Raw genomic sequence first — 22,221 nt, 5'->3', positions numbered from 1 at the left:
AGAGTTTTCAAAACAGGAACATGACCCCTGCTCTGGAGGAGTTTTCAGTCTAGTTAGGAAAAGTGACTTTAGCGGTCATCTAGTCCAGTGGCCTGCACACTTTTTCTATAAAAGACCAGATAGTAAATATTTTAGGCTTTGCAGGCTAGTGGGTCTCTGTCACAATATCTACTCCACTGTTGGAGCACAAAAGCAGCCATAGATAATAGGTGAATGAATGAGGATAGTATAGACACTGTAATTGGAATTTCAAATATTAATATTTCCCACATGTCATGAAATACTTTTTGCAACCATTTAAAAATGTAAAAACCTTCCATAGTTTGCTGCCATTCAAAACCATGAGAAGGGCTGGATTTGGCCTGTGGGCTGTAGTTTGCTGACCCCTGATCTAGCCCAACCCTTTTTTCAGTGCATAAGAAGCAATTAAAATGCCACATAAAGTAGTATTTAAGTGCTAAATGAATGATCCAGTTCCAGACAATATATGATTAGACGAGGTCCAAAAAGAAGACTTCCTTGACCTGTGGTAATCAGTGAAAGTTTAACAGGTTTAATAATGGTAGACACGGACCGTTCTTAAATAATGGAGTAGGGTATGGATCTGTGGAAAGGGCCAGGGTAGCCATCTGGACAGGGGATGTTGTGTGCCTGGGCACAAAAGTGCCTGGGGACAGCAAAGTAAAGTTCAGGGGACAATGCAACAGAGAATTCATGGAAGCAAAGGTTGAAGCCATAGGCAAGGGTTAGACTGTGGAAGCTTTGAATTCCAACCCAAGAAGTTTGGACTTTATCTGTCAGTACTGATTATATGTAGTATGTTTATTAATCTGTGTCTCTTAATAATACTATATGTTCATGTGGATGTCTTCATATGTGTTTCATTGCATTTATTTTATTGGCGTGGGTGATTTGTGTGTTTGCCTGACCTATGTCTCTATAGGCAGATACCCTGATTTCCCCAGATGCAGGGCACAAACAGGAGCTGCCCTTAAAACTCCTGTTCATGTGAATGAATCCTTTCTCTACTGAAGCCTCAGGGACCTCTGACCTTCCCATGAAGGTTTATTTTGTGTGTTTAATAGAGTGAAGAAGGGAACACAAGCAGAGAGAGACCAGCTATTGTAGTAAGCAATTCGGGCGGAAAGAGGCAATGAGGATAGAAAGGAGGGGATAGATGAAGGAAGATAATAAGGAGGGAGAATAATAGAATTTGGTTACTGTTTTGATTCTGAAATGGAGGAGATAAATTTTAAAATAACAGGTTTTAGCCTGGAAAATTAGGAGAATGATGATTCCATTGGCATTTTATGGATACAAAAGTATGTCTTATGTGTTCGTTTGAGAGAGATAATCTCTAAAGACAAAAATATGAAGGGGTTCCCATGTCATGTGTACATATCTATGTATACATGGCAGTGATTTTGTGTTACCCTTCCCATTTGATAGTATGTAGTGTGAGGGACAAGGCCCAAAGACAAAGGATCAAGAGATGTGCAGGAGGCTGACAGCCTGAGAGGGATGGGAAGAGCCAAAGAAAGTCCCTAACTGTCCCTGAGATGGACACCATTAACTTGCCCAAGCTCTCATGTGCCTTTATAACCTGAAACCTCTAGTTTCAACTCTGTGTCACCTAACCCTACTCAATTCCCTAACACCCAACCCTAAATCTTAACCATAACCCAAGCTACCCTTGTTTTTCTACTTCTGTTAATACTTTGCTAGTTCTCAGTGAATGCCTTAAACCTCATCTGATTCCTACCCTCTGCAATAACCCTTCCCTTCATTAAAAGGGAGGAATCTTCAAGGTTAACTTAACTTTCTTCTTGCTTTCTCACCGCTGTTGAGTCAACTGCTCTTCTCCCTGACCTTAGCTTATTCCTCAGATAGGTTCCACTTGGGGTGGGAGGGATTAACCAGGACTTCTGCAGTCTTGGGCTTGATTACAGTGACATTTCAGCTTGTCAGTCTGCGAGGGTGTGGCTCTCCTCTGGAAGAAGTCCAAAGCTCCCAGGCTGCGAAGTCCAGACTTAGTGTAGTGGGAGAGCCTGACTGAAGTGGCTCTAGCCAGTCTAACAGAGCCATTTCTTGAGCTAGTAGCACATTGATCCGGCTGCATTTTAACTGACTGTTGTCTTAAATTCTAGAGTGGATCATGACTCATGAAGAGCACCATGCAGCCAAAACTCTGGGGATCGGCAAAGCCATCGCCGTGTTAACCTCCGGTGGAGATGCCCAAGGTAAGGAGAAGGGGACAAAAAACATGGTTGGTATGTCCCTTGGAGTTTCCTGACTCCTTTAGCCTACAGAATAGGACTATCCTTCTGCAGGTTCACTGGAATCCTGGACTTTCCTAAAAAATCTTTGTTAGGTCTGAGTCCCCAGGTTCACTTGGATTTTATTTACTCTACTTTTATTTACCCCCATCATCATAAAACTTCTTTCCAAGTTTCTCCGAAGATTTGGGGCCATTTTGGTCCTCTGGTATCTAAAAGAGTGATGTTTTCTCAAGCAACATTAGAAGGAGACTAAAGAGATAAAATTGTTGAGAAGATGGTAGGTAGATTCGCTCCACATACTTTGGAAATGGTGGGAAAGGGAAGAGACCCAGAATTGGTATTTAGCAGACCCCAACTAGATCTTCAGGTATTACCTCTGATGTCTGGAGAGTTCCTGCACTGACCAGGGTCAGCTAGGCACTCTCTGTTTTCTCTGGCCTTTTCTCCCCTTCCATTCTTGTAACCCCTGGACAAATATGAACAGCGGCAGTTAATCAGTGCAGATCCATTGAGGGTGGAGGGGCAGAAAACAGAGCCAGAGAGAACCCCCCTCTGGGTTGAGTCTAAGAAACCTGGGAGTCATGAAAATTGGGTATATAGGAAAAATGAAGTGGGAGAGAGGGGATGTGTGATTTTGGTTCTTTAAAACTTTTTTCTGTTTTTATCTTCTTGTACATTCTAGTTTATAATACATTGAAGAGGGGCAGAATCTCTGAAAGGGAGGCCAGGACATGGAGACTATGATGAAAAAAAGAGAGAAGGAAAGCTGTCCCAGCTAGCCTGCCTACCTCTGCACCACTGTCCCTAGGCTTCCCTAGACTTTGTGCCAAGGACTCACTTTGTGTAGAGCCCTGTCTTGTGTGCTGTGAAGAAGTTGATTTTCTTTGGGAACTTACAGTTTAATGCAGAAAGTATCATATATCACTAGAATTTTTACATGAGGCACATAAATAAAAATAACCAAGTGTGCATTAACCAAGTAGAATCCACTTATATAATGAAATGGTAGGCCCTGGTTGGGTTAATTAGGAAAGACTTCATGGAGAATATAGATTTCAAGAAACTGAACTCTTTATTCAAGTAAGGTTCTTAGAAGAGTAGCTGGCACATAGTAAATAATGGCCATATTATTAATTAATTAAAACTTAATGAGCATCTACCCTGTGTCAAGTAGGATGATAGTCGCTAAGGATTCATCAGTGAAGTCAGACACAATCTTTGCCCTTATGATACTTCTTATTAGTGTATTAGTAAAGCTAGACTTTATCTTTTTAAATAATGTTATTTAATTGTAATTGTGATATATGTTATGAATCAGAAAGTGCTAGAATGAAGAAACTCAGGAAGGAGGGCACAGAGGTCAGAATTTGGGCAGAGTGACTAGGTTAGGAATGCAGTGCCCTAACTGAGGTTGTAGAGACTGTGGACCTGGCTTTTATGACTTCTGTCATCTCTCCTGGCGGAATCCCTTGCCGACACTGAGTTCTTCAACATACGCTCTTGAGTGTTGATCCTGAAGCCTTGGTAGAATGTCCTGTGGACTTAGATTGTCAAGTTAGGGGAAGAGAGAGCCTACTAAAATATCCAAGTGAGACACAGAGTTATGAAATAATGGAGAAGGGCCCTTGGGAGAGGGACAGAGGGGAAAAAAATGCCTAGAATTTAACTTGGGTCTGAGAGGAGCAGAGCCCTTCCAGCTTCTGATCCTGAGCAGTGAGACCCTCTTGCTATAGGGATGACTGTAACCTGCCTGCTATAAGAGAAGGATCATCTTTCATGGAGGCAGGAGCTCTAAAGATAAGCTAACTTCTGAAGGGCCCAGCTAGGCCAAGGTCTGTGGGCACAGTGTATCCTGGGAAATATCCCACCTGTGAATCCATGTAACCTCACAGGCACATGTCGGTAGGGACTGAGAGTGGTAGAAAATGAAATTCTCGGGAGGCAAAACAGAAAACTCAAAATAGAGCTGAGAGGTCCCAGCTGAAGGAGTAGCTCAAATTCAGAAGTGGGCTTCCCAGAGATAAGTTTGATGGGCCCTGGTTCTCCCAGGAAGAAAACACAGAAATGTTTTTTTCCCTAGGGGATATGGGCCACATGGGAAAGAGGTCGAGCTCTGTAAACTCCACAGGAGCTACAGCTCTGCCCTTCCTGATTATCATCAAAGTGATAATCTCTTGAGGTGGAAAAATGGCCGGGAATCAGACATCCTGAGCTCAAAAGTCAAGGACTCTGAGATGCTGAGCAGATTAAATACCAAATCTTAATTCCCTTTCCAGCCCAGGAATGGCCTCAGCCTGCCAAAACCGTGCTACAGTTAGCCTTATGAAATTGTTGTCTTCTACCTCTGGAAAGGACCTCAGTCATCTGCTCTAGCCCTCTGTCTCCAAACAGGCAGTCATTGCAAATGCACGTTTAGCCTATTTTATTTTATTTTTTTAGAGATGGGGTCTTGCTATATTGCCCAGGCTGGACTTGAACTCCTGGGCTCAAGTGAGCCTCCTGAGTAGCTGGGAGTACAGGTTTATGTCACTGTGCCTGGTTTATTCTATTTTTAAAGGTTGATAGGAACAGGGATTCTTATACCACTGTGGATAGCTATTCTCAGGTTTATAATCTTTAGTTATATATCCACTAGAAAGTATAATTCACACCTAACAAACGTTTAGGTCATAAATCATAAATTTTTGTATCTTGTTCCAAGATAAGGTGGAAAGAAACTTTTTAGTATCAGCTTTCAAAAAAGTTGTGATTGAGTCATTTATTAGTTTTTTTCTGTTTAGTCTCATGGAGACCCATCAGCCACATTATTCTTCCCAAAGCCTCTTCCCATTAGCCCAATAGGCTATAATTGGAGACTCTAAACTATGTGCTTATGATGTTCTGCAGAACACCCCCACCCTCTGACAGCACCCAGAATACAGGTGGTGCCTGTAATCTTATCCTTCGTCTTGCTTCTAATAAGTCAGGTGGCTGCTCATCGAGTGTTATTTAGGGCAACATGGAACAGCCAAGGAGACTCTGGCCAGGACTGGCGTGGGGCCAGTGTAGGCCAGCGAGTTTGGATAGGAGAGCCCAAAGGATTACTGGGACTCTGTAGTATAAACCAAATACCCCAGTCTGGGTGTATAGCTGAGATCCTTTCCAGAGGGAGAAGAGAAAGAATCTTCCTTATTGTAGAATTTTTCTTTTGCCCAACAGATTTGTGTATTCCCTGCCTACTGCCTATTGTTTGCTTTGCACTGAAAACCTTTTAAGTCATTTGTTTATCTTAAATCTCCCCACCCAACTTATTCAGCTTGGAAGCAGGAAACAATGTTCCAACCTATACATTTCAGAATAATTTTTTCCATTATTTTCTAAGATTACAAATTCATACTCCAAAACTCCAGGTATCCAGAAGAGAATCTCCTAGGCCTTGTGACAGACTGGAAAACAAACTCCAGTTTCCTGTCTGTTCTGATCTTATTGAGCTGACTTTGTTCATCTTTCCTATGGCATTGATGGCTTTGTGTTGACTCTGATCTTGTTCCTTTCACACACACAGGCTTTTCCTGAAGCTTCTTAAGAAGCCCCTTCCCTTCACAGACTTTTTGGTTTTGATCCCTTCAACTTAAGGGTGTGAACTTCTAGACTTCATGAGGCTTTGTCTTAATAACATCCTAAGTAAGCTTTGTCTCCCTGCTCAGCAATGCCCTCTTATTGACAAGCCCAACCTTCCAGTCCTTATCTTAGATCAATTGTCAGAAGCTTTTGGCACTGTTCCCACTTCTTGAAACTGTCCCCTTTTGGCTACCAAGACATTGCTAATCCCTGTTTCTTCTTTTGTCTTTCTCGCTGCTCCTTAGTGGTTTCCTTCATGGAGCCCCTTCCCCTGCCCATTGTTTCATCGTTGGTTTTCCTCAGGGTTCCATTCCTTGCCCTTTTCCCCTTCTGATTCTATATGTTCTCTTGAAACAGTCTCTTCCAAGTCCACATAGATGCCCCACAAGAACTGCAAACTCCACATATCCAAATATGAATGTGGCATCCTCACCCCAACCTTCCCAAACCAAAATTTGCCCTGCTCAGTTAATGGCACCACAGTTTTGCCCTTTGCATAAGTCAATCATGGGGTATTTCCTTCTTCTTCTCCAAAACCTTGAAATGTAGTCACACTGCTGATTAGATATAAGTCTTGTTGCTTCTTTTTCCTAGATGTCTTCTGTCCAGTATTTGTTTTGTCCCAAATGCTACTCTTCCAGTCCAGGCCCTCCACATTTCTTGTCTAGGATGCCAGGTAGCCTCCTAATCCTAGTGTCACCTCTCTCGAGCTATCTCCCATGCTGCTGCCAGAATTACCTTTCTAATATGTAGATCTCATCGTGTCCCTCTGCTCTTCAGGGAGTCGTCATTTTCTGTAACTTTTTTTTGTTGGAGGAGTTGGGGGCAGGAATCACAGACCCTTTTAAGAATCAAATGAAAGCTATGGACCTTCTCCCAAAGGAAATGTCCTTGCCCACAAAACTGTTCACACAGTTTTATGGGGTACACGGATTCCCTGAAACCTGTCATCTATGGATCCCCAGTTAAACCCTAGCTTACAGGATAAAAGCCAGACTTGTTCACATGGTATATAGGTGGCCAAAACGGTGCGTGAGAAGTTGATCTCTCATGGCTGCTATTCCTTTTGCATTACCGCCTGTCACCATAAAGCCACACTTAGCGCGGTATTAGTAGCATTGTTCCTAATATGAAACACACTTGTGGAGCACCTGCTGTGTTCCGTAAGTGCCCCTGCAAGAGTACTTGTCATTGAGCAGCCACTGGGAGAGGGATAATACTCATCTGTGAAAAAGGGGAAAGGCTCCCCTCTCTGTTTTAGTCCTAATTTTTTTCTCCCAGTGGAAGCAGAGGGAGAATAATTTATAGCATAATTTTTAAGTTCCCCATACACATCTTATATACAGGGCCACAGGAGGAGGTCAGTAAGTATTGTGTTGACTAATTGAGTGAATTCCAGGAGAAGGCAGTGAGAGAATAGAGTCCCCACAAATTCTTCCTGCACACTTGGTCACAACCTCTCCTGGCAGTGTGGAAGCTAGCAAATCACAACTGTGCGGCACACATTGGAACATATACCAACACAAATGACACAAAAAAGTTGTGTGCTTGCATGTGCATAGACTGGGAGAATCAGCCACCCAGCAACAGGCATGCTCGTGAACAGACTGTGACTCATCAGGTCACTGAACCACAGAGATCATGTCTTTGTCCTGAAAAGCCTACCGAAGCTAATGTCTAGATTCAGTACAGAAAGCAAGGAAAAACCTAGTACAGCCATTGAGATTCGCAGGGCAAGGCATCGAGGTCAATAGTGTTGAGTTAGGTATTTTAGAACTTGAATTAAAATCTGAACTTTCTTAGAGTATTAGCTCTGTGACCTTGACCTTTTTGAGCTGCAGTTTCCACATCTGTAAAATGGAGGCAACTCCAGGGTTGTGGACAGGATTAAGTGAGATGATGTCTGAGAGGCGTCTGACGCACAGTACTTCAGGAAAGTGCTTGCTTGTTCCTGTCATCGTTATTTCCAAGATTATCCTGTCAAGGAAAGGTCGTGGGAAAGGCAGGATATTTTGGGGTGGGGGGGGGTAATGAATGGGGGCTCCATTAACATTGAATGTAGTGATTGGGAGTGGGGAGCCCAGAAGACTTTGATGAGAGAATTATTCTCGATTCAGAGAAAAGGGTAGGAAAAGGACTGACCCATATCTTTAGCCAGGTATAACTTCTTTTCTTAGGAGTAGCCTCTCCCTGACTCTTTCTCCCTCCTTGCAGGAATGAATGCTGCTGTCCGGGCTGTGGTTCGAGTTGGTATCTTTACTGGTGCCCGTGTCTTCTTTGTTCATGAGGTTGGTTCTTTACTGTGTTCTTCCTCATTCTTTCTCTGTTCTCTGCTTTGTGTGCCTCCCACTCCCTTCCCACTTTCTGTTTCCTCACCTCCCAGTTCCATTGCTGTGTTTGCTTTTCCCTGGCTCTCCTGTCCCCGTGAGTCACTCCTTCCCACTCTTGGCTCCAGTGGTGATGCTGGGACCCAGGGATCTGCAAACTGGGTTTTCATTTGCCTGTTCAGTTTAAAGGAAGAAGTAACTCTTGATCTGCCTTCACTTCCACCAAAGTGGGTAGCATTTACAGCAAATTTAGTATATCTGGGGGTAGAGTCCCAGGAGGGAAGAGTCTTGCTGTATTTCTATATTTTGCTTAACTTTCTGAGGTTCTGACCCCTCTTTGGCCCCCTTCTCTCAGTTCCCTGTCATGCTTCACCCACTCTTCTTTCTGTAAGGTCTGTCTGCCTTTCTTCTCTCAAATTTTATAGTCTCTTGTCAAGTTACCTTTCCTTCCCTCCCTCCAACATCCCCTTCTCCATTTCCCCATTGTTGTCAAAACCATCTGTTGTTATGTGGTCCCCAGGGAAGCAGGTTAGAGGAGATAGGATGAGCCCAAAATAAGAGGAATTAAGATTAAATATTAAGAAGAACATCCTGATGTTTCAAAAATGGGAGAAATTAGAAGAGCGTATTGATAAAGTTACTATCTCCTTCTTTGGACTGTGTTAAATATGACAGTCCATGAGCATCCAAGAATCACTAATGGGATGAGGTGACCTGATGCTCAGAGAACCTCTTCCTAGGGGTTAATCCTGGGATTTAGGGGGAAGCCCAGCAGAGGCTGAAGGGCATACTGTGTCCCACAGGGTTATCAAGGCCTGGTGGATGGTGGAGATCACATCAGGGAAGCCACCTGGGAGAGCGTTTCGATGATGCTTCAGCTGGTATGTTCCAGAGAACTCCTGTCCCATATTTGTCCTGTCCTTGTGTCATCCCACTCTGGTTTGGGCTCACGGTCTCCCAAAATCCCTGCCACGTGGTTTAATGTGAAGGAATTCAGTGACAAGAGAGGGGCTGTATTTGCCCTTTACTCTTTGCATTTGAAAATATCACCCTGGTTTCCTGGAGGGTGGGGCAGGGGTGAGGGAGTGATCACAGGATGGTTTGCTTTTTATGGAAAGGTCACAGGGAAGACTTTGGGAACTGGCACGTAAGCAGGTCCCACTCTGGGGTCACGGGGAAGGTCTGGCCCTGAAAATAAGCTTACCAGAAGATTGGAGCCAGAGCCAGAAGCAGAGCTGAAATCTGCCAGTCCTCATGTGATGGAGATGAAGTGACTTGCAACCAGGCTATTTAAGGGAAGAAGAAACTGAGACAGTTCTTAAGAATATCCTGATCATATCCATAGCCCTTGATGCTACTTATGTCATTCTAGGCTCCTTCTAAGATGTACCCACCGTGGGCTAGCCCGGTAAAAATATAATCCTTTGCTGATTTACTGAAAAGTTTGCAAATGACATTTCTGTCCACATTCTTTACTTCAATCTCCTAAAAATTCATGGGAGGAAATTTAATGTGCAGTGCCTAGTGAAAGCTTTACATAGGCAATCGTGCTTGCCATAAAGTGGCCTTAAATGAGGCAGAATTCTCCACCAGTATCCCAAAGTCATGGATGCCTAGGAGCTTATATGATGTGTGAAAACCAAGTGTACTTACCTCTCTTGGTATCTGTAAATCCCTGGGAATTTAAGGCTTTCTGTACCCAGAGCTGTTTCTCCTGTGAATAGCTGGGTATTGTGGCTCTTGCCACTAGCACCATAGATCCCCCAAGGAGCCAAGGGGAGAGGATTGCCAGTGCCTAGGTATGGTTAGAAGTCTCAGTGTGTTAGAGAAGAAAAATACTACAAAGCACATTGGGGTGAACTCCAAAAAACAGTTTGGACACAGTCCAATAATGCCAGGCCACTAAGGAGAATTGCCAAAGACTCAAGTCACTGCTTCTTGTTATGCTTCTAAGAAGATGTGAAAGATGATTATTCCAGAAGTTAACAGACACGAATGTATTCACTTGTTCTCTTTGAGGATAGTCACTTTGATAATAAAGGCTTCAATGAAATGGGTTCTTAGCAGTCTTCTGTTAGGGACGGGGCTGCAAAGCTCCCTCCCACCCCATCCATCCATCCATGGAAAAATTGTCTTCCACGAAACTGGTCCCTGGTGCCAAAAAGGTTGGGGACCACTGTTCTAAGATATGCAGCAGATCATGGGAATGACCCTATGATGTCTCAGCTAGCATAATTTCCGTTTCCTTTAGAAGGGCCAAATGACTCTCAAGGGTGTCAGGGAACTTCCTAGGGAGTCACATGGTTATGTTGGCCCATCACAGTGTTGGAATAGGGGAAATCATAACATATTGGGCCCAAATATGGCTTTGTCATCTGGGGAGCTGACGCCTACCTCTTCCCCAAGGGAGGCACGGTGATTGGAAGTGCCCGGTGTAAGGACTTTCGGGACCGAGAAGGACGACTCCGAGCTGCCTACAACCTGGTGAAGCGTGGGATCACCAATCTGTGTGTCATCGGGGGTGATGGCAGCCTCACTGGGGCTGACACCTTCCGTTCTGAGTGGAGTGACTTGCTGAGTGACCTCCAGAAAGCGGGTAAAACATTGTTTTTTTGTTGATTTGTTTTGTGGTGGGCTATCCTGATGAAAGAAAGTGGGTAAGACTTTGTTCACATCAGTATTGCTTATCTGTGCAAGTGCACACACACACTTCCCTTGCCTCCCATTGGAGAAAAATGTTACCCATTTTTCTAGGCAGTCTTTGGTCTCCTTTTTCTGCCATTGCTAACAATTCCCTTTGGCTGTAGATTCTTCTCCCTGGAAATCTCTTCTTCAGGCATGCCAGGTACCTCACCCAGTGGCTCCTGGTTTGCTTCTCGTTGTCAGGTAAGATCACAGGAGAGGAGGCTACAAAGTCCAGCTTCCTGAACATCGTGGGTCTGGTCGGCTCAATTGACAATGACTTCTGCGGCACTGATATGACCATTGGCACCGACTCTGCACTGCACCGGATCATAGAAATTGTAGATGCCATCACCACCACTGCCCAGAGGTAAGGAAGGGGGCTTGGGGGGTAGCAGTATAGGAGGGTGGCAGCTGGGACACACTAAAGGGCTAGAGGCTAGTGAAAATGACAGTGTTCCAACTATGGTGACTATAATGACCAGTCTTCTGAGGCTGGAACACTATTTTTAACTAAAAATGATTCCTAGAGCACTGGAATGGCGCTGCTCCCTAAATGCTCTAAGATTTGCCTTTTGCCGCCGTGCAGCATGCTGTCCACACCTACAGCTCTGAGGTCTTTCACACCTGTGGGGTCCCCTAAATGGTTAGTCTCCAGACTGAGACAAATCCGGGAGCCTAAACTTGACCTCCCCCTTCCAACTGTATCCTAGAGAGTGCAGCTGCCGTGACCACCACTGCTCAGAGAGTGGGGGGCTTGGGGAGGCCATGGCGGGGATGGGAGGAGAGAACGGGAACACTTTACCCAGGGTAATCCTAAGGACTCCAGGCTAGTCCTCTCTTCACTTCTTTTCCCTTTCTCTCCTTCCTTTCCCTGAACCTGTCCCTCCCTGGAACAGCGCCTGGGCACTGCTGCTTTTACTGCTGTGTTCTCTCAGGCCTAGGAAGGACACCTTGTGGCTAAAGCATTTCCCGTAGGTCTTCCTGGTCTCTCAGGAAACCTGCGGGAAGGCCTAACTGCATAAATTCATCTCCCAGAGAGGTTAATTGGCCTCAGTGCGGGTGGTGGCTTGATCCTGGCCTTAGGGACACTTAGACTGTGTAAGTCCTATGTCTCTCTCTTGCAGTCACCAGAGGACATTTGTGTTGGAAGTGATGGGCCGCCACTGTGGGTAAGATCCCCATCCTGACCCATTTATTCCGTGGACCCAGCAGTAGCTCTTCCCTCTTCCAGATCTGGAGGTGTGCGGGCTCCCTGTGGCGTGGTCCCCTGTCCTGCCTCCACCCCACCTCCCTCACATCCCTGCGTATGCGTGTGTGTACATGCTGAGGCACACACTTGGGATAAAAGCATGGGCAGTGCTCTGAGATTGGAAGCTGCCATGGCAGGAGCACATGAACAGGTGTTCTTTAGGGACAGAATCTCACTGAGGGGCCCTGGTGCTCTTACCCTTGCCTCAAAAATGCGACAGAGGATCCCAGACCTTCCACCCGCCGAGGGGGGTGGGAGCACTTGCTGGGTGTGGGGAGGCTGTTATGGAGTGCAGCTCCCGGCATGGTGCTTTTGACTCTCACCTCAGGTACCTGGCCCTTGTCACCTCTCTCTCCTGTGGGGCCGACTGGGTTTTTATTCCTGAATGTCCACCAGATGATGACTGGGAGGAACACCTTTGTCGCCGACTCAGTGAGGTACTGGCACTTTATTTTGCCATGAAAATATCCCTCACCCTATACCACTTATGATCCATTTTTCATCCGTTAGTTTTATTCCACTGACTGTTGTTCCCTTTATTCTTGACCAGACAAGGACCCGTGGTTCTCGTCTCAACATCATCATTGTGGCCGAGGGTGCGATTGACAAGCATGGGAAACCAATCACCTCAGAAAACATCAAAAATGTACGTGTGGGTGAAACCACAGAGGCCTTGGACACCATCGCGCATCCCCTAGTGGTTTCTCCCTCTCCCCGCGTCCTCCCGCACATCTCTCCCCAGGTGCCGGCCCTGCTCTGCCGCCACCAGCAACCGCTGCAGGACAGGAGGCCAAACCATCCATGGCTCACCCCAGTCCCTGCTTGTTTTCTCCCCTTGACTCTGTGTAACCCTCTCTCTGTCCCTCTCTTGGTCCTTTCAGCTGGTGGTAAAGCGTCTGGGATATGACACCCGGGTCACTGTCTTGGGGCATGTGCAGCGGGGTGGGACACCATCAGCCTTTGACCGAATCCTGGTAAGTCATGGGCTCTGCGGCCCTCAGGCCTTAGAACCCTCAGCCTTGCAGTCCTGCCCCCGCAGGGCCACGCTCCACCAGGCAGGGGCTTACATCACTGGTCATGCGCCCCCCACCGGTCTCTAGACTACAGTGGCCTTTGACTCATTCCCCTACACACGACAGTTCTCTTTACAAAAATGATGGGAGATGATATGCTTCCCTGATGGTGAGGACCAATGTCTTAGAGCTCCGAGCATCAGTGAAGTTACTGAAGTCTAACCTTTGAACACTCTTATCCTACTTTCACTGGAAGACAGTGGCAGTCTCTTTCCTTATTTTATCAATAAAAAGCGAATATATTAAGCCCCCATAACCCTACTGATAACTAGAGTGGACATGTTTCTCTGGGACCAGGTAGAATCCTTGGGGTTCTGGTGGCAAAGAGTCATCAAGCTTTCACTGAACTCTGGGTAGGGAGGTAAAGCCCAGTAAGTTCTTGGCTGCTGTCCCTAGATGTGGGACTCAACCCTGTGATTTGGAAAGGCCTCGAGTGCCCTGGTTCTCTAGGCAGAGCCAAGATGGGGAGGCCTGAGCCACACTATCTTTACTCCCTGTGCTCCTGCAGGGCAGCAGGATGGGTGTGGAAGCAGTGATGGCGCTTTTGGAGGGGACCCCGGATACCCCAGCCTGTGTGGTGAGCCTCTCTGGCAACCAGGCTGTGCGCCTGCCCCTCATGGAGTGTGTCCAGGTGGTAAGTACTGATCCAAACCCCCCCTTAACAATCCCAAGCCCCTGCCTTGGAGCTCATGGGGCATGAGACCAACTTCTAAGGCCACTGGTACAGGACAGATGGAAAGGCAGGATGGTGTAGTAAGAGACAAGGGGAAAGAGCACAGTGGGCTTTGCATAGGAGCTGGAACCTCTCTAACTAAGCCTCAGTTTCCCTATCTATAAAATGTTCCTACGAAAGTTGGGGGATTCTACATCCTCGATAGCAATGAGACCCAACATCTCATAATATCCAACCTCAAGGCTTCTTTTCATGTCTTTATTGGAGGAGAAATGCAATATCCCACCTAACTTTATTAAAAGCAGTAGAATGTTAAGTTATGGCTGGGTAGCTTTTGTCTCTCTATGATTTCACCCTTGAAAATGTTTCTCTGAATCAACGTGATGTTACTAATTAATACTCACATTGAGAGTTATTGTAAGGGCTGGAGAGAACGTATGTAAGTGATCTGATGCAATACCTTGAAAATGTTGAGTGCTCAGAACATGGTGGCTTTTACTGTAGAGGAATCACTCCTTTGACACCACAAAGCGAACACTGGCTGGGAGCTAGGGTGTCTGGTCTGGTGTCAGGGCTGGTCTGAATGCTCCCCATCTGGCCTGCTTTTCTCTGAGACTTCAGAGTCCTGAACACTTGCAGCCGTGCTTGGAACTAGAAAAGCTCAAAAGCTAGAGCACTGACTCTCAGAGTGGAAATCAGTGGTTGAGAAGCCCATGGCAGGGATCAGTCTTTCTTCCTACCTGGGTTACATAGAAGATCTTCATTTACTCATTAGTCTAGAGGCCACCTCGAGGCTGGGGACCTGGGTGTGGAAGGGAGGCAGATGCTATTTATGTGTGAGCACTCTTCCACTCTGCCCATACTTCTAATAAATAGAGCATTAAGTCAGCCCTTTTCTTTTGCTGCTCATTACTCAGAAAATTAAGGAAAAGCAGAAATATTTCTCATTTTGCGAAAGTGTGGGGGGCATTGAGAAGTTGTGGGGTGGGGCGGGCAGGACCTGTCACGAGCCAGAGAAGGGCAGTGTGACGGTGGGATGGGAGCCCAGCTGTGCAGGGTCCTGCCCTGGGTAACTGTTGCTGTGCTCCTCCCTCAGACCAAAGACGTGACCAAGGCCATGGAGGAGAAGAAATTTGATGAAGCCATGAAGCTGAGAGGCCGGTGAGGACATGACTGACCGGAAGCTCACTAGCTGCAGAAATCAGATGTCAGAATCTGTATGGGTCCAGACCCAAAATATGAGCGTCTGCTTCTCCTTCTTCCTCTTGTCTCTACAACAGTTTCCTCCCCAAAGAAATTAGTTGTGAGGTGACCAGGAGGTTCAGTTCACCTCAGGGATGCTCTTCCTGGGATCAGCCTTTTATAACCTGTTATTTCTGTACATGGACCTCAGCTGGATTAGCAGTTTCTCTTAGCAAGAACCGTTTCTTGTGGTGCTGAGCCGTGTCTGGGAGGAGAGTGCTCAGGGAGTTCTGATGAGGTGGTAGCCCCTGTGCAGCCCCTGTGCAACCCCTGCTCTGCCCTGGTGATGTCCCCAGAGGTTTGCCCTATGGAACTTCCCTCTGGGAGCAAAACTTCAGAGCAGGATCCCCATGGCTGCTGGCCAGGGGCAGTGGCCTGAAGACACTGCTGTCTGTACTCTTTACAGGAGCTTCATGAACAACTGGGAGGTGTACAAGCTTCTAGCTCATGTCAGACCCCCAGTATCTAAGGTACTGGCAACTTACCCTCTCCCCTTACCGCTCTCCCCTCGTCTCTCGGTGACTTGCTATCCCCAGTGTGTGCAACCTAAGTCTTGCCAACTTCTCTGCCCACCGCTAATGTTCGGTGCTGGGTGCCTGGCCCTACTATGGTGATTTCCTCTTAACCACCCCAGACACCAGCTGCTTGTTCTTAGTGTGTTCTGGATATCTCTAACATGAGACCCGTGCCCAATCCAGGATTAGCAAGATAGCATGCAAAGAATGGGAAAGAGGGCTTATGTATTTTTCCTCTGGGATTGATTCCATCTAAGTGTATCTAAGCCACCTCTTCCATTGGAATAGTGGTTCCCAATATTTAGTGTATATCAGAATTATCTGGGTTGCTTATTAAGCATGTGGATGCTTGGGCCCTTCAAAGGGGATTCACGTCTCAGGTAGAGGCCAGGAATATGCGGGTTTGACAAGTTCCACAGGTGGATGCTAATGCGGGTGGTCCAAGGATCACTGAGAAAAGCTGCTCTGGGAGGTCTCTTATTCATTATATCATAATAGTGACTCGGACCAGGGATGGCAGCTTTATTTATTGATTTGTGGTAAAGGATTTTGCTTCCATAGTATAAGGTGACAAGCTGTCCTGGCATTCCCTGGGAGAGGGGTATGTGTTGTCACAGTCAGACATCCTGATCCCAGGGCAAAAAGGGCTCCACATTCTGCCTCCCTTACTGACCTTGTGCCCCCTCTGCCTGCTGGGGTTTCTGACCTGCTCTTTCCCTGCTTGCTCCTGCACAGACTGTCTCCCACACAGTGGCCGTGATGAACGTGGGGGCCCCGGCTGCAGGCATGAATGCCGCTGTTCGCTCCACTGTGAGGATTGGCCTCATCCAGGGCAACCGAGTGCTGGTTGTACATGACGGCTTCGAGGGCCTGGCCAAGGGTCAGGTATGGGGACTAAAAGGAAGGAGGGTGCATGTTCTGGGGCCCAGGAATAGTCACAGGGAAGATAAGTGTAGCAGGGGATGACCTGTCCATTCTCTTTGCTTCCCCCATCCCTCACGACCTCTTTCTCCCCTCTCAGGGTTCAGGCAGAAGTAGACATTTAATTTGAGGGCAGTAGGAACAGGTAGGAGCCACTGGAATGAACCTTTGCAAACAACGCATCTTATTTAATTCTCTGTCCCAAAGCTCAGCGCAGTGCCTAGCTTAAGTAGGTGCTTAGTATTTGTGAATGAGCAGTCGGGGTGGAAGAAGTACAGTGTGTGGGGAATACTCGGTGTTCCTCTTCCGGCCAAGGGAGAGCCGAGGGGTGGGTTTGGGACTCAAGAAGTGGCATCAGTCCCACACAGGCCTCCCGGTGCTCTAGCTGCCGAGCAGCACTGTGTGGCCTTTCCCTGCAGATTGAGGAAGCTGGCTGGAGCTATGTTGGGGGCTGGACTGGCCAAGGTGGTTCCAAACTTGGGACTAAAAGGTAAGTGGCACTGTAGGAGCACTTCCTCCCAGTCACCCCTTAATGGCGTCCCTTGGATGTTGGCATCAGTTCATTAGACAGGGTCTGCTTCGACCACCCTGTTGTCTGGGCCCTCTGCCCCAAGCTCACAGTCGCTGCAGTGAGGGCAGACATGTCCATCCAAGCATCTTTTAGCAGCTCGGGCCATTTAGAACCACAGCGTGCGTCCTTGGATAGGGGTGAGAGGGTGGAGTAGGGAGGGCAGCATAACTCAAGAAATTTTCAATAAAGTGCCTTCTAATTCTAGTTTTTCTCTTCTTCAATTTTGCTGTCTCTTCCCCAAATTCCAATTCTGCTTGCCCTCCATCACTGGTCCAAACTAGAACTCTACCCAAGAAGAGCTTTGAACAGATCAGTGCCAACATAACTAAGTTTAACATCCAAGGCCTTGTCATCATCGGGGGCTTTGAAGTGAGTGCCCCACCATTCCTTCCTCCCTCCCTCCCCTGGCCCTCCCTCTCCACTCTCCCCATTCCTGCCCCTGCTGCTCTCTCCTCCTCAGGCTTACACAGGGGGCCTGGAACTGATGGAGGGCAGGAAGCAGTTTGATGAGCTCTGCATCCCGTTTGTGGTCATTCCTGCCACGGTCTCCAACAACGTCCCTGGCTCAGACTTCAGTGTCGGGGCCGACACAGCACTGAATACTATCTGCACGGTGAGGGCCCACCTCCACGTCCCATCCCTTTGGGCCAGGATTACAATCTCTGGACAGAGTGTGGGCCTGCAAAGTGAGCGACGGTTTTTGTACCAAACAAGGGGCTGCGTTTGAAAAATGCTTCCCCAAGCCCAGGCATTTACATACTTGGATGGTGTTCATTCTCCTCACCTAGAAGCACATCAATACTCTGCATACCAAATGCTGTTTTCCTTTCTGAGGTCATCTAATTTTCCTATTCTGAGCAACAGAAAGGACAGATACAGCTTCCTTCCCAGAATAGAAGTTCCGCAGTGTGGTTGGCGAATGTGCTTGTCATCCCTAAACAGGGGAACTTGATGAGGTCTAGGAGGGGCCCTGCCAGCCCCGGGAGGATACAGTTCCAGAGCTGAGTTAATGGCAAAGGCCAGAGAGTGACAGGAATCAGACCCTGACCACATCTTTCTAACTGTGGCCCATTGTCTTTGCAGACCTGCGACCGCATCAAGCAGTCAGCAGCTGGCACCAAGCGTCGGGTGTTTATCATCGAGACTATGGGTGGCTACTGTGGCTACCTGGCCACCATGGCAGGACTGGCAGCTGGGGCCGATGCTGCCTACATTTTTGAGGAGCCGTTCACCATTCGAGACCTGCAGGTACACAGCCGTCCAGAGCCTGCTAGGTAGCTCTGCCCTGCCCCAGTCTGTCCTGACTGTCCCCACAGTGACCTGAGCTGTGAGAGCTCAGGTCGCTGACGGGGCGGATTGCTCTGTGAATCCTGTGAGGACTGGAAGGAGCACCATGCAGGTGTCCTCCAGTGCAGACTCACACACAGGGCCGTGGCTGCCGTGTTGGGACACTCATTTTGAGTCAGGTGGCATGTTGCCAAACCCTTTATGTCCATTTTTGCATTTCATCTTCACAATAGACATGCAAGGAAGATATTTTCTTTGCATTACAGATGAGAAAGGTTTAGAGAGGTTAAAACAAAGTTTCTAAACTCATAAGTGAGTAGGTGGTTTAACTAATTGAGAAAGTCAGTGATCTTCACAACAGCACCCCTTCTGCATCTCCCTTGCTAGCTTTCTGTTTTGGAGGGAGATACTCTTTCACCTCCAGGGTAGGGCTCTGATTCCTGTTTCACAGAGGGACCATATGATCCTTATTTTCCTAGAGCCTAGTTCAGTGGAGGAGAAAAGAGCCGCAAAGTGGACATTTAGCAGCAGGAGGAGGAAACTCCCTGATCCGAGATCCCAGCCAACCCCCACCAGGAGTGGAGGGTAGTAGTCCGCTCCTTCACACCCAACTCAAACCGCAAAAGAAAGAACATTCTCCTTGCAGATGAATCGCTGATTCCATACAAGCCATCTCTCTAAAGACTGACACCGAGCAGAGCCAGCCCTCTGAGGAAACCCCTGGAAAGGGGGAGTGGAGAGGGCGAGGGGCTGAAAACGGACAGTTACTGCAGCTGTCTCTAACGCTCCCTCTTCCAGTTCTGCCAGTCGCATTGGAGTCTTTGTTTAAATTTCAGTCCACACTAAGCTGTTTAAAGGAATTAGGCACAGTTCAGGCCCAGGATTGTAAACAACTCTCTTCCGTGTCCCTCTTCCTTCTTGGAGAGGCCTGGTGTGGAGGAAAAGAGATTTATACACTGCCCAACCTTCTCCACTCCCAACTGGGCTTAGGATTTACTGTTTCATTTTCAGGCAAATGTTGAACATCTGGTGCAAAAGATGAAAACAACTGTGAAAAGGGGCTTGGTGTTAAGGTACGTCATCCATGGTTTGTTCCTAAGTGAAGAAAAAAACTAGGCTTTGAGCCTAACCCACAGAAATAGATCTATGGTTGGGATACCCTGAGGAACCTGTAGATACAAGGGAGGGGGGCAACCTATCCCCTGAACCCTGGGACGAGATAGAAAAGGCAAGAACAAAGCCTATGAAGGCAGAAAGAGGGAATGGGGAGACAACCAGAGTCACAGGCTTTTGGTCTCTACCTGGCAGGAATGAAAAGTGCAATGAGAACTATACCACTGACTTCATTTTCAACCTGTACTCTGAAGAGGGGAAGGGCATCTTCGACAGCAGGAAGAATGTGCTCGGTCACATGCAGCAGGTAGGGGAGACACCCCAGTCATGCCCTTCGCCAGACAGCCATGACTCCCAGCAGTCACGGAGGCTCCCACCGGCCCTCTCTAGTCTGCAGAGGTTGTCGGTGCCACTATAGAGGATAAGCCTACAATCTCCTACAGTCATAAAATCAAAACATCTTTGTCCTAGAAATGACCTTACAGATTATGTGGTCCATCCTCTTCATGTCGGGCAGGGTTCTTCAATCTCAGCACCTTTACCATTAGTTGTGGGTGGCTGTCCTATGCGTTGAAGGGCAGTGCAGCAGCATCCCTGGTCTCTACCCACTAGACACCAGTAGCACCTCCCTCTCATCCCCAATTGTAACAGAAGTCTCCAAACATGCCCACTTTCCCACCTACTTTCTTTTAGTTCAAAGAAAATCTGTATGATGTTTTCTGTTATTCTGAGGCGCCACCAATGGCAGCCAGATTGGGTCACAAAGAACACCATGTCATTGGTGATGGTGACTGACAAAAGCTGCTAGGCTGAGGAGCGGTAGAGAATTGACCCAGTAGCCAATAAAACTAAAACTGGATCTGGCAGCTACATAGCTAAAAAGGGAGTTGTGAGACCAATCATCTCTTTTCATTAGTTACTCTTATATCTGATAAATGGCTGAATCCTTTCATAGTTAGACTTCTGGATTCCTGTTTCTGGCTGTAAGCCCGGGGCCTGTCTTTCCTCTTTCTCTGTGTATCTGGATATCTCTGCCACTTCATTAGAGTCCTTCCCTCGTAATTTTTATGATTCTTTTTCCAGGGTGGGAGCCCAACTCCATTTGACAGGAATTTTGCCACTAAGATGGGTGCCAAAGCTATGAACTGGATGTCTGGGAAAATCAAAGAGAGTTACCGTAATGGTAGGTGGGGTGAGATGGGGAGCCCCCCTCTAGAGGCTGGTTCCCCAGTACGGAAGCTGATTGACAAGCCTTATATTGCAGGGCGGATCTTTGCCAATAGTCCAGACTCGGGCTGTGTTCTGGGGATGCGTAAGAGGGCCCTGGTCTTCCAGCCAGTGACTGAGCTGAAGGACCAGACCGATTTTGAGTGAGTACATCTCTTTTCTGGGGTGGTTTGCTCCCTCGTAGTTTCAAGGTCTTCTCTCTTCAACCTCTTCACGTCTTCATTCCTTTTCTTTTAGTCTTACCCATTTCAGATCTGTTGCCTATGTTCCGAAGCCAGCCTCTTCTGCCCAACTTCTTCCAATAAGCCTTTAGTAGGAGTTGATTGGGGTGCTAAAAGATTATGTCATCATCTACCTCATTCCTCCGTAGGCATCGAATCCCCAAGGAACAGTGGTGGCTGAAGCTGAGGCCCATCCTCAAAATCCTGGCCAAGTACGAGATTGACTTGGACACCTCAGAACATGCCCACCTGGAGCACATCACTCGGAAGCGGTCTGGGGAAGCTGGTGTCTAAACCTCTGTGGAGTGAGGGGAACAGATTATCTGATCATGGTCAGCTCTCCCCCTGATAGATCTAAGTCCACGTTTTCTCAGTGTTTTAGTTCTCTTTTCATTAGGTTTCCTTTTATTCTGTACCATGATCAGCTCTGGCCAGGAGCTGGAGGAGAGGGTGGTGAATGCAAGCTCCATTTAGGTAGAATTTATCACAACTTCTATCCCAGCTTCATCTGTCACACAAGGCTGGGCTCCTCTAGTGCTACTGCTAAATTTCACTTACTCAGTAGAATTTTCCTAAAAATAAGCTTTATTTATTTCTTTGTGGTAACAAAGAGTATAGGTCCCTCTACTACTTTTCCTACAGTGACAAATTGTAACTACACTAATAAATGCCAACTGGTCACTGCACTTTCAGTTCTCCTGTTACCATCTTCACAAGTGGAATGTAATACTATCAGCCCCGTGTACCAGACCTGCCCAGGCAGACCACCCAGGAAAACAGCCCACGTGATCATCCCGTGAACTTCTCTTTAGCCCTGGGATGATTCTTCTGCAGGATTCTTGGCTCTGTACACAGGGTCCCAGACACAGTACGCTGACTACACTGACGCTGGTCCTAGTCCCTCCTGCATCGTCTACAGCCACAGTCACACTCCTGTCTCGCTTAGGCATGGAGTTGTGTTTCACCTCTTGATCATAAGCCCATTACCCAGAGTTGCTTTTCTACAGCCACCCCACAATCTTTGCTCCACTAACAATCCAGTGTTCTTCCTTCTCAATTTTTCCCCTGTACTCCTTCCTGGATGAAAGCTAGACTCCATTGGACAGAACCTTTATGGGGAACACATGTACATTTTGGAAGTTTGGAAAATGGAGACATCTAATCCTGGACCTGGTTTGGTGGGTTTGTTGGAATACTGCTTTGGAAAGATGTCAGTTCTTATTCAGATGCAATTTGTC

At 47.2% G+C, this 22,221-nt stretch overlaps 1 protein-coding gene across 2 annotated transcripts in view; it reads left to right on the top strand.

Moving 5' to 3' along the window:
- PFKM (phosphofructokinase, muscle) overlaps positions 1-21,669 on the top strand; it is a 35,797-nt gene extending 14,128 nt beyond the window's left edge. For both annotated transcript variants that reach the window (XM_045555073.1, XM_045555072.1), the window contains 22 exons: positions 2,148-2,240; positions 8,094-8,167; positions 9,010-9,087; positions 10,613-10,802; positions 11,093-11,258; positions 12,016-12,060; positions 12,469-12,577; positions 12,691-12,786; positions 13,022-13,114; positions 13,722-13,847; positions 14,983-15,047; positions 15,535-15,598; positions 16,379-16,528; positions 16,984-17,054; positions 17,417-17,504; positions 17,596-17,748; positions 18,219-18,383; positions 19,434-19,495; positions 19,731-19,842; positions 20,619-20,718; positions 20,800-20,905; positions 21,133-21,669. In XM_045555073.1, coding sequence (XP_045411029.1) covers positions 2,148-2,240; positions 8,094-8,167; positions 9,010-9,087; positions 10,613-10,802; positions 11,093-11,258; positions 12,016-12,060; positions 12,469-12,577; positions 12,691-12,786; positions 13,022-13,114; positions 13,722-13,847; positions 14,983-15,047; positions 15,535-15,598; positions 16,379-16,528; positions 16,984-17,054; positions 17,417-17,504; positions 17,596-17,748; positions 18,219-18,383; positions 19,434-19,495; positions 19,731-19,842; positions 20,619-20,718; positions 20,800-20,905; positions 21,133-21,277 — 2,351 coding nt within the window. In that variant the 3' untranslated portion in view covers positions 21,278-21,669. The remainder of the gene's footprint in view (positions 1-2,147; positions 2,241-8,093; positions 8,168-9,009; positions 9,088-10,612; positions 10,803-11,092; positions 11,259-12,015; positions 12,061-12,468; positions 12,578-12,690; positions 12,787-13,021; positions 13,115-13,721; positions 13,848-14,982; positions 15,048-15,534; positions 15,599-16,378; positions 16,529-16,983; positions 17,055-17,416; positions 17,505-17,595; positions 17,749-18,218; positions 18,384-19,433; positions 19,496-19,730; positions 19,843-20,618; positions 20,719-20,799; positions 20,906-21,132) is intronic.
- The last annotated feature ends 552 nt before the right edge of the window (positions 21,670-22,221 follow it).

Source organism: Lemur catta, chromosome 6 (genome assembly GCF_020740605.2).
Source record: "Lemur catta isolate mLemCat1 chromosome 6, mLemCat1.pri, whole genome shotgun sequence".
In the NCBI taxonomy this organism is placed as follows: Eukaryota; Metazoa; Chordata; class Mammalia; order Primates; family Lemuridae; genus Lemur; species Lemur catta.
This window is presented reverse-complemented; position numbering and strand designations above follow the sequence as displayed.